The 12333-nt window shown below is 36.3% G+C and overlaps 1 protein-coding gene across 1 annotated transcript in view; it reads right to left on the reverse strand.

Annotated features, from left to right (window-relative positions):
* LOC145680347 (uncharacterized) overlaps nt 1–12333 on the reverse strand; it is a 116207-nt gene that overhangs the window by 21630 nt on the left and 82244 nt on the right. Inside the window, exon 3 of the mRNA XM_081750744.1 lies at nt 3654–3719. Coding sequence (XP_081606870.1) covers nt 3654–3719 — 66 coding nt within the window. The remainder of the gene's footprint in view (nt 1–3653; nt 3720–12333) is intronic.

Genomic DNA, 12333 nt, shown 5'->3' on the forward strand with positions numbered 1-12333 from the left:
GGACAAACGAGCTATACTGTATTGTTAGTGTTTTCATAAAACATTTATTTATGAAATACGAACACAATCGCCTGAGTCGTTCTTGAGAAAATCGCAGGGTAAAACTTACTGTCACAAGTAATATACCACTTCTAGATTTTCAGGATGAGGGAATTATACCATATAGCTAGGTTATTTATGTAACATTTATTTATGAAATATGAACAACAAAGATCTCCTGATTATTTTTGGGAAGGTCATCGGGAAAAAATTACCACCAAAGGTAAACTATTCTATCTGTAATTTTGAGGATAAACGATTTATGCTATATTGTAAATTATTTATAGTCTGGACCAAGTATATCGAGTAATTTTTAAGCAAATCGTTGGGGAAAATTTCACTGTCAAATTAAACTATCTCTTTTGGATTTTTCTTTTTGGAACAAGCGAGTTATACCATACTGTAAGATTACTACAGAAAATATTTTCACTGAAATTACAAGAAATTTGTCTCAGTTATTACTGAGAAAATTAAAAAAAATTAACCCTTGAGAAAATGTCTCCTTCTGTATGTTATCGGGATAAACGATTTATGCTGTATGTTAATTTATTAATGAAACATTTCTTTACGAAATATGAACAAAATTGCCTAAGGCGTTAATGGTAAAATCATCGGAGGAAAGCTCACCCTAAGAGTAAACTACTCCTTCTGAATGTTTATATGACGAACGAGTTGTCATATTGTTAGGTTATTAATGATACGTTTATTTATGAAATGCGGATGAGAAAATTGTGGAAAAAGAACGCATACCATACAGTAAATTACACCATATAATTTTTTTTCAGATAAATGATTCATACTACGGTGGAAAGTTGTTAATAAAATATATATTTATAAAAAATAAATAAAATCGTTACAGCTTTTCTTTTTGAGAAAATTGAATTAAATTTTCATCCTTCAGTAAAGTACCCTTACTTTTAAGTGTTGAAGGATATAAAATTCGAAACGATAGTAAGTTATTAAAACGTTACGTCTAGAATTCGGTCCAGATACGTTGAACAGTATGGCCTCTATTTGAGTGCATGTAAAAGCGGGATGAACCGACATACGAATAGATGGGCAGACATCGAAAAATCATTTTTCGGTATGTAAGGACCATGTAACTTGAATTCATTGAAATCTCGTACTCGAGTTTTATAACTATCACTACACTTTCTTCTTTCGTCACTCGAATGTGAAAACGAATAGGCCTACACCAACACGTAAAGTGATGATTTTTTAATGCCAAAAAAATAATTTGTTGTTTAGTGTGTTGTCACGCTAGAAGAAAAGCTTATACCTCTTACATCATTTTATTATCAGTTTTTCACACTACTGTATAATTAAGAAGAACGGTATGATTATAGTTAATATCCATGGCATTATTTGGAAGCATTCGTGTTGCTCACAAATAGAGCTGTAAAATTTAGTTTTGTTTAAAGAAAGCATTCTTTATTCCGTACACAGACTTATGATTATATTTCTTGCAGTTGTGGATATGAAAAAAGGATAGACAGAGAGAGTCAATACTCTAAAAAGAAACGCACACAAACACTAGAACAATAATTTAACATCAACTTTTTTTTATGACAACGAGCTATTCTACTTTATTCGCTGTGACTAAGGCTGCAGGTCGCGCATGTTTCTGACTCGCAGGCACATTCGAAGTGAGGTGAAGTTTCTTCTACTGTGCAAAAACGGAGACGAGAGGAATAGGCATACCATATCATAAACTGAAAACCATAGCTATTACTAATAATACACTAATTCTGAATAAATATGCCATTAGAGGAAACAAAAAGTTATTTCCTTATTATATTGTTTCGGTTCTTATTAACATAAAAATTATACACTTTCTATAATGTTTTGTAAAAAAAAGTAAAATGTATGGGATGGGATGGGATTCGATCTGGTGTCAAAACAATATAAGAACTACTAGTCCGCCACTCTACCTACTTGACCACAGAGACTATGTTTTGTTGCCTGTCTTTCTTTAACAAATAAATGCTCGTGGCTATAGAGCATGTCACTTCCAAGCTTAAGAAAACAGTTTTCCTATTTGTTTCTATATTTCCGTACAAAATCTTGGTTACAGAAGCCAATTTATATTTGGGAGACAATTTACACCCTAGGTTTAAACCAATAAATGCAGTATTTTACTCCACTTTCTAGTTCCTTGATTCAACTTCTGGATACTACGATACTACCAATCGTGAAGTACCCTCTGCAGTCGTGCTCTGCTACTGCAAAATTCCTTCGAAAGCATTATTGCCAGAATACACAAAACCGAGCACAATTTTTTTTTGCCTATATTATTATTATTTTATTATCTTTTTTGGGAATATCTTCTTAGATGGATTGCTTTCTATTATCTCCAATTACTAATAACTGAATTTTACCCATAAAGTAAGGAAAATGGAATAATTCCAAAAAATCGTGGGTTACAGGATACGTGCAATTTTATTACATGTGACATGAGTGTACATGTGACATAGCTTTGCGAACACTCTGTATAAACCCATGCTTAATATTAGAGGTGTAAAGGATCGGGAATAAACAGGGTTTTAGTTTAAAAAAGCTTTTTTCTGGTCTTTTTTAAAATTCAATTTTAGTGGAGAGACAACAATACGTTCCACCTTAGTTTCCCATTGTAACACGAGAAAACATTTAATTACTGCATTTGAAGAGAAAAGTCTAAAAAAAATCAAGATTCAAAGAAAATCTATCATTAGATAGGTAATAAAAATTGCAAGTCGGTGAATGCAATGGGTTTTCTACGTACCTCTGGCGTGCGAAACACGGACTCTATTCCCGGGGGAGCTCATTTGGTTACCACGTTAAGCTGCAGGTCCACGTCTCATATAGCCACGCTGATGAAAGGGACGCTGAATTGAAAATAATTGAAAATATTTTAAACGAATTGTTTATAGAGCTATTTAAATTAACAATTTAATCTAATAAGGAATACTTTTGTTTTTATGAATCTTTGGTCTTCACATCAGGGGTAAAAGTATATCTGAAAAGGTAGGGGGACGGTAGGTAGCGGCATGACGTCATCCCATCCCCCTGCCTATCTCTGCCCATTGTAATTTTTTAGGAACTGGGGGACGCCGTAAATATCTTTTGGAGGTGGGGGACGGCATACCCCCGCGTTCCCCCACACTTTTATCCCTGCTTCCACACATTACAACACAACTTTTTATAGAGAATTTTCATTAGCAAGTCTCAGCTCGTTCAAGCAAAAGTTTCTTGTAGATAAGCATACATCACATATATTTCCTCACCTTTTCCCATAATTCTTTCATCGATTACTCTTAATAACCCATTACTCTTAATAACTCTCATTACTCTTTCATCTTAGACCCTTAACTTCACATTTATTCTTCAATATAGCCTTCTGTTTAGTTTTCGAAGCACAATATTTGAAACATGCAGTATGGAACCAATGAATCTGTAATAATCATGTCTTTCGTTTATTAGGACTTTTTACTTCTTTTAAAAGTCCTTTATATAGTGGTCTAGTTACTATGTATTACTGCGCCCGATACACATCAGCCGAAAAAAACAGCCATTTATTTTCCAAGTTAAATTAATTTTAAAAAGTTACTCATTTGGAAATAGTTCACTTCTAATACCTAGTAATTTGAATCGCCTACGATGGACTGGCCCGCCACTTGTGTCTGGAGGAAATTGTATTGGACCTGAAAGAAAGAAAAATTATATTGTAAAACTTTGTGTAAATTCGTCTCATATAAGGAAGAGGTAGAGCAGATAATAAAAAGAGTGTCCGGAATCGACTCCCACTACCAGTTTTATTATAAAAATATGAGTATTTGTACAAAATACTATACAATTTGGTCTCTATTTAAAAGGGTGAGTAAAAGGTAGTCTTTGACCGAGTGGTCGCAGACAGGATCTCCAACAGAGCCCCGTAGCAGGCTAAGAGGAGTGGAGTTAAGGAACCAATGCTCCGTAGCAAGCAGAGGCAGGTTAAGTTGCCAACAGAGCCCCGTAGCAGGCTAAGCGGCTGAGGTTGGGATTCCCAGACAGAGCCCCGTAGCAGGCTAAGCCAGGAGATAGGATAGGCGTAGTCCCGTAGCAGACTAGAGGCCTGGGGTTAGGTTACTCCAAGAGTCCCGTAGCAGACTAGAGGAGGGTCACCAGAAAACTGGTGTCGAGTTGCCTTCGTCCATCCAATTTATAGGGTCCTTTTGGGTGGCGGTGGCGCTGCTGCTCCGATGTCGTCTTCTGCTCCGTGGGAGGGGCCAGAAGCCGTCGTCTGCATGTGATTACAGGTCCCTCTGGTGGAAGATCCTCTTGCCGAACCATGTGGTGTTGTTTGTAAACATTGAAGCGTGGAACTGCTTGTTTACGACATCACATAGGATATTACACCCCCCTGGCTTGTTTAAAAAATAAGCCGAAGGGTTATTTTTCTTTATATGAAGGTTGGCAACACTGAGGTATCACACACACAAAAAAAGCACTAAAACATTAATAACACTTGCAACACACAAAAAATCACTTTTCGGAGCAGTAATAAGGTAGCGGAAGAAAGCACTAAACAGTTAGTCCCTAATCACAGGCAGGATCGGCGCATTTTAATATGTCACTTCATTTCCCTCGAGGTAGGGTTGTTTTTGGCTTGGCGTCAATAAATATAAACTAATTCACTTATAGTAAGTGGGGTTGGAGTCTGTGTTAGCTGTTGCTCCTTAGTTGTATTATTGGTATTAAATGTTTCCAATGGAATAGGAGATGAAATTTCTATGCGGTTCGTTCTAGATTTGTTTGGTAACGAGCGAAGGCGACGATATAATATGTATAAAATAATAAGACTTAGTAATACTAAAAAAAGTTGTAATTAATACGGTTATATAAAGATAATTTATATTGGAAAGTTCTGATTCGAACGGCGTGATTTCTTGGTCACCCTGTATAAGGTGTAAAAGTTTCTAAAATATTTGCACTAAAGATATGTATTTCAATAAAATAATCCAATTTTAAATGTCAATGACAATAGTAATAATGGTCCTGAATTCCTGATCATCCTGTATAATGTAGAAGTGGTCATAACTTTTGGAACATCCTGTACAATATTTATGTTGCATAATGTCAGTGACAATATGTAGTTCACAGAGGAAAAGAAAAAATATTATCGATGATAATGTAGAAATATGTTAGCTGTTCTTGTAAAAGATCATTTGCCTTTTAAATGCGGAAATGCAGATCTCAGCACTTTTTTTTTTTTTTTATTCAGTTGCAAAATAATGATTCAGCTTTTTATAAAACAAAGAGGAAATGAATGTTTGTGTTGTTATGAAAAGTGTTTTTATCTGTTGAAGTCGTCTTTGCATTTCTTTCTTCCTAGTGTGAGTACTGCACTTTTTTTTTTTTTTTTTTGTGTAGAGAATAAAAAGAACTTATTTATCCTGTTCTATGTCTTGTAATTCTTGATAAAATGGCTTGATTCGGTCTATTGAGATTTCTTGTATTTTCTTCCGAAAAGAATTTGGAAATTCTATCTTATAAAGGTTAGGATTCAGTCTATCCAGGATTTGAACGGGTCCAACATAGGAAGCTGAAAAACTTTCCGGCACTCCTATTTGCCGATTAGGAAAGTAAACTAGTACTTTTTGTCCCTTTTCAAATTGAGTTTGTCGGTGTCTGCTATCGAAATACTTTTTCTGCTTATTATAGCTAGCGATCAAGTTATTCTGTACACTCTCACGTATTTTATTCAAATGTTCTTTGTTGACACATAATGTTGGAGTTGACGCTAACGCAATATCAGAGATGGTCTTAGGTTCATATCCATACATGAGGAAAAAAGCAGAATATTTAGTTCCGGCTTGCACAAATGTATTAATAGCGAATGTAATATATGGTATCAGCTTCGGCCAAAGATTTTGGTTTTCTTGCACGAAAAATTTAAGTGCATTCTGTATTGTCTTGTGGAATGTTTCCACTACCCCTAGGTTTTTATGGTCGTATGCAGGGCAAAATTTAAATTCAAAGTTATAGCATTTTGCCAAATTTTGCAGCCTCTTAGCGTTATGTACTGGATGTCTATCCAGGTATAAATATGAAAAAGGTCCAAATTTGAGTATGATGTCATATATGAGAAATTGTTCAATTTCTTCCGCTGTTATGTTGTCCACAACCTTGGTCACACAATATCTTGTGCACATTTCTATGGCCACTAATATGTGTTTAAACTGTCCATTTCCCACTGTTATTTTTCCAATAGAATCATATTGCCAAGCTGTTGCGATCGGCTTAGGTGGGTGATGGAGTAATTGACCCGCTGGTTTAACTGGTAATTTCTTGAGTTTCTGACAGGAAATGCATGTTTTAATTCTGTTGGCAATGTACGCTTTCATATTAGGAAAGTAGTATTTCCTAAGCGCCGAATGATATGTTTTGGTATATCCAAAGTGTGGTGCCATTGGGTTATTGTGTAAGGCATCAAACCACTTACTTAATAAAGATTTCGGCACACAAAGTAGATATAACAATCCTAATTGGGGATGCTTCTGTGTTCTGTATAATATCCCGTCCTTTAGAGAAAAATATTTTGCGGCCCGAAGAGTAGACAACTTATTAGGTTCCTTATTTTCCAAAACAGTGATGATGTCAGAGAATGAAGGATCTTTCCTTTGTTCTTCTGCTAAATTTGGTAGGATTATAGGTTGTTCAATTTGGAGAGTAGTGTCTAAAGAATGGGATGCAAATACTTTAGCATCTTCTGTGTCCGAGAAATTGTCAATTTCTTGTTTTTCTCCCTGTTTAATCTCCTGTTTATCTTCTAAACGACTTAAGATGTCCGCTGGGTGTAATTGACTTTTAATGTGTTGTATTTCGAAATTGTAGTCTGCTAAGAATATTCGGTAGCGACTAAATTTTCCAACTTTGTCCACTTGTGTTGTGAGAGATGTCAAGCATTTGGCGTCTATAAATAATTTAAATCTTCTATTTAGTAGGAAGTATCTAAATTTTCTCAAAACATAAATTAAGGCGTACAGCTCTTTTTGCCAAGTGGATGCTTTCCTTTCACTTGGTGTAAAACGTCTACTAGCATAGGCAACAACACGTTCTTGTTTCGTTTTTTGGTTATAGCATGCTAATAAGCCTCCTGCGGAGATAGAGGAAGCGTCGGTATACACACGTATTTCCAGTGAGGGATCGAAGTGAAACAAAGATGGCGCGTGTATGATGTCAGTCTTAAGTTTCTCAAATAATTCGTCATGCTGAGAGGTCCATTTAAATTTTGAATTCTTGTCTAAAAGGCACTGAAATGGTTCTATTTTTTCTGAGAAATTTTTGATATGTGCTCTTAAATAAGAACATAATCCTAAAAAGCTTTTCAGAGTTCTTTTAGTAGTTGGTTTCTTAAAATTTCGAATCTTGTTAGCGATTTTAGGTGAAATCTTGATTTCTTTCCCACTAACTGTGAAGCCTAAAACGTCCAATTCTGTGTATAGTAAGTGGGTCTTCTTTGGACTGGCACGAAAATCATGCTTTCTTAATCTTTTAAAAAGTAATTCTAAATCCGATAACTGTTGTTTCCAATTTTTACTTCCTATGACCAAATCATCAGCGAATGCAGTTATACGGGGTGGTAGGCCCTCTAAAAGCATGCGTACAGCTATACTGAGTCCGGCGGCGGAACTGGAGTGACCCATGGTACACCTCTGGAATTTATATGCCTTTCTAGTATGGTTGACCTCAAAAGTCATGTATTTTTGGCTTTTGGGATGCAACAATAGCTGGAAATAGGAGGATTTTATGTCGATTGTGGATATGGAGTTTTTTCCTCTTAAAACGTGTAGAATATCCTCCGTATTTTGAAATGGTATACTTAGGTAATGTGAGAACCTATTACAAGCTTGGAGGTTGAGAACTAAGCGGAACTCTGAAGTATTTGGCTTCTTCACTATGAGAAGTGGCGATGAAAACGAACTATCGCTAGTTTCCTTGATAATATTTGCGTCTAAGAGTTGCTTAATTTGTAAGTCAATTTGAGGTCTTACTGCTAATGGAACCGGAGGAGATCTTTGATGGAAGGATGCTCCTTTGTCTATCCGTATTTTATGTATATAACCTCGGAAATATCCAATGTCTGTTGGTGTGTAGGAAAAAACATCTCTGTATTTAAAGAGTAAATCTTGTACGGCTTTCTTTTTTTCTTCTGATAAATCCGGGTTTATGTCAAACAAATTAATATCAAAAAATGATTTTGTTTCTTCTAATCGATCCTGAATTTCTTTGTCTGATCTGTAAAAAGTTTCGTCATCATGGCCATTATCTTGACAATTACCCTGTAAATCTACTTCTTGAAGATTCTCTTCTACGTAAGCAATTGGGGTGCTCTTTACTAACGTTACCGGTCTACTAGTAGGATTTGATATCAATAAAGTCAAATTATTCTTAGGTACCTTAGTAGGTAACGTTTGTAGTCCGTATTTGTCCAGCAAATTTTCTAATGGAGAGATGAAAAAATATTTATTATTCTTTTGCCGATTCTTGACACTAATTGGTAAAAAGAAATGTGACCTGGCTGGTATGGTAACCTTCCGAGTTGTAAAAACATCAGCCGACTTGTGCTGTTTTATTGTATGCATAGCGTTAGCAGATAATTTTTCCTGGGTATCAATTTCAATTGGATACTGCGGAGGCCGTGGTTTCTTGTATACTGACAACATGTTATTCTTTAAGTCAATTTTGGTCTGTAATCGATTTAGAATGTCTTCACCGAATAAAGGCAAAAAATCTCCATGTTCTAAAATTCTGAAATAATGAGAAAATGTTGTTGAGCCAATTCTGAATGTAATCAAAGCTATATAGCGTAAATTTACGACAGAATTCTCAATTCCTCGTAGATTAGTGCTAAAAGGAATCAATTTTGTGTTTGGTGGAAGCCAATTTTTAGGCCAAAGACTCAATGAACTGCCAGTGTCTATGATTACAGGATACTTCTCTTTATTAATTGTTACATTAATTAATAATTTATGTTCCTGGTTTAACATTTTAATGTTCTCCCTTCTATCTGATAACGGAGCTACTGCATAAAGTGATGTATTTGTCAATCTTTGTTGTTCACTTTTTTCCTGGTTCTCGGCCCTCAGAACATGTTCTTGAGAGGGTGTGTCCTGGGGCCCCCCTAGGCGTTTCCCTGCTGATTGTTCTTATAACATGTACTGGAAGAATGACCTTTCTTATAGCACGTACCGCATACTGTAACAGTTTCCGGCCTAGGATTACTATTATTATCTTTATTATTATTTTTAGAATTGCTCTTATTTCCATTTCTCTGCCGATTTTGATTTCCGTTATTTGTACTTTTCGACCTATAATTGTTACGGCCACCTCTTCTAAATTGTGAGTTCTTAATGGCATTTTGAGCTACAAGAAGAGATAGTTCAGCCATTTGATTTGCCAATTTAGTAAAATCTAATGAATTGTTTGCACTGGAATTACCAGATGTGCTAGGCGCGGGGGGTTCGGGAGGGGGATTCGGATTAGCAACTTGGGGGGAAGGATTTGGAATTATCTGATTTTGTGATGCACCCTGTAGCTGTGGTGCTGAAGGTGTAGGAAAAACTGAAGCTGGTTGCTGGTATTGATTCCAACTAGGTGTTGGGTTACATATTGGATAGGTCAGTTGTTGATGATGTACAGGGAAGGAAGCGCCAGCGACTGCTGATGAATGTAAACTGCTGACTGGTGTACTCTGATCGCAGAGTGAATAGAATGCCTGTTGTAATTCCACGTAATCACGTTTCTTCATGAGGTCATTTGCTTTCTCGAGGTTGTGTAAATGCGTTTGTAAGGCGTGAACAGTTGTAAATGTTTCTAACGCTATCTTTTGCAAAAAAGTTTTCTTTAAACCTAAGGATAAATAATTTATTTTCTGCTCCTCGGTGGCCTGAGGCAGAACTTGTCTAATGACCCTTAATTTTCTGAGAAAATAAGCATCTACTGGCTCGTTTTCACCTTGTTGGACTTGAAAAATTTCAAATTCCGCCCGGTATGCCGGTAATCTTGGTCTACTCAGTGCAACTAATTTGTCTTTTAATTGGTCATAATTAAGCGCGTCTAACTGATTCTGGGTCTTTAACTGTAGGACTAAATCAAGTGCTACATCTTGTAAGTACATAGGTAATAGTTCTTTCTTTTTCTGTTCATTCCACGAATGCAATAATGCAAGATGGTCAAAAAGCATAAAAAATCTATCGGGGTCCTCCGTAACGTGTCCCGAATACTTAGTGAGGTGTGGTATATTAAAAGAAGGGCGCGAATTTTGCTCCATGTTAAAAATGTTTTCTGGAAAAGTGTTTTTACCAGTTCTAGTTTGAGGCATAAACAAAATTCAGTTCACTTAAAAGCACTAACACTTTAAAAAATTCACATACCTTCCACAGAAAAAAAAGTCCACTTCCGGTTAATAAAAATACTGTCCGGTAGGGGAGTATTCAGAGTTTATTCTGAGTCGGTCAAGCATCTACCATGTAAAACTTTGTGTAAATTCGTCTCATATAAGGAAGAGGTAGAGCAGATAATAAAAAGAGTGTCCGGAATCGACTCCCACTACCAGTTTTATTATAAAAATATGAGTATTTGTACAAAATACTATACAATTTGGTCTCTATTTAAAAGGGTGAGTAAAAGGTAGTCTTTGACCGAGTGGTCGCAGACAGGATCTCCAACAGAGCCCCGTAGCAGGCTAAGAGGAGTGGAGTTAAGGAACCAATGCTCCGTAGCAAGCAAAGGCAGGTTAAGTTGCCAACAGAGCCCCGTAGCAGGCTAAGCGGCTGAGGTTGGGATTCCCAGACAGAGCCCCGTAGCAGGCTAAGCCAGGAGATAGGATAGGCGTAGTCCCGTAGCAGACTAGAGGCCTGGGGTTAGGTTACTCCAAGAGTCCCGTAGCAGACTAGAGGAGGGTCACCAGAAAACTGGTGTCGAGTTGCCTTCGTCCATCCAATTTATAGGGTCCTTTTGGGTGGCGGTGGCGCTGCTGCTCCGATGTCGTCTTCTGCTCCGTGGGAGGGGCCAGAAGCCGTCGTCTGCATGTGATTACAGGTCCCTCTGGTGGAAGATCCTCTTGCCGAACCATGTGGTGTTGTTTGTAAACATTGAAGCGTGGAACTGCTTGTTTACGACATCACATAGGATATTACAATATAATTAGAATTCTGAATGGAAAATATCGTATTTACAGGAATATCTTGCATAACGCTATTAATCGATTTCGATAAACTTTTTCTCTATGTAAATCACGTTGTTCAAGGTTTATTTACAATGGGCTTTAATTAAATTGGTTCACCAAAAATATTTAGGACAATAAACAAGTTTAAAATGAAAAAATAATTAAATAAATAATACAAAATCCTTTTAAATATATAAAAACTAGCAGCGTTCACCCCGCTTCGCTGGGGTCACCCCGGAACGCAATAAACCTTGTTAATTAGATAATTTTTACTTTTTCGCTTTCAAGTGATATGATAAAAACCATAGTAGATTGCAGTAAATGTTAACATTATATCGCCTGTCATTTATGTTAACCCGCCGACCCGCTTCGCTGGGGTCACCCCGGAACGCAATAAACCTTGTTAATTAGATAATTTTTACTTTTTCGCTTTCAAGTGATATGATAAAAACCATAGTAGATTGCAGTATATGTTAACATTATATCGCCTGTCATTTATGTTAACCCGCCGAGTGACACGGTCATGCGGGTTGCATATAAATACGTTTATTTTTACCTATGATGAACTAACAAAGGATTTGTACGTTATGGACACTTGAATGGTCAATTATCTCAAGACACTGGTAATTAAAAATTAAAGTGATATGATAAAAACCATCTAGGGTCCAAATCCTAATAACCCCCCAAAAATGAAAGAAATTGGTTCAGCCGTATTAGCGTGATGAGGGAACAAAGGATTTGTACGTTCTCTTTTATATATAAGATAATCTTTAAGAAACACGTAATATTCTTTCAATTATAAATAAGAAGTTTCAATTTTCTTTCCACGGTTCTATTCTTTAGAATAAGGGATATGGTGATTAGTGAAAGTGAATGATTGTAAAAATAAGTGATGGAATGACCATCTGAGGTGAAATGGGAAAACTCTGAGAAAATCCACGGACACAATGTTGTCCATCATAAACTTACATATCTTGGTTTCGAACTAGATACCTTTCACTTCAGAGGTGAGCATTCTATCACTTATTTTAATTTTCTGACTCTTACTAGTGCCTTTTTTCACAGCTTTCAGGACAACCTGACCCGACAGGGATATGAACACAGAG

This window comes from Thermobia domestica, chromosome 1, assembly GCF_964235325.1.
Source record: "Thermobia domestica chromosome 1, izTheDome1.hap1.1, whole genome shotgun sequence".
NCBI classification, from domain to species: domain Eukaryota; kingdom Metazoa; phylum Arthropoda; class Insecta; order Zygentoma; family Lepismatidae; genus Thermobia; species Thermobia domestica.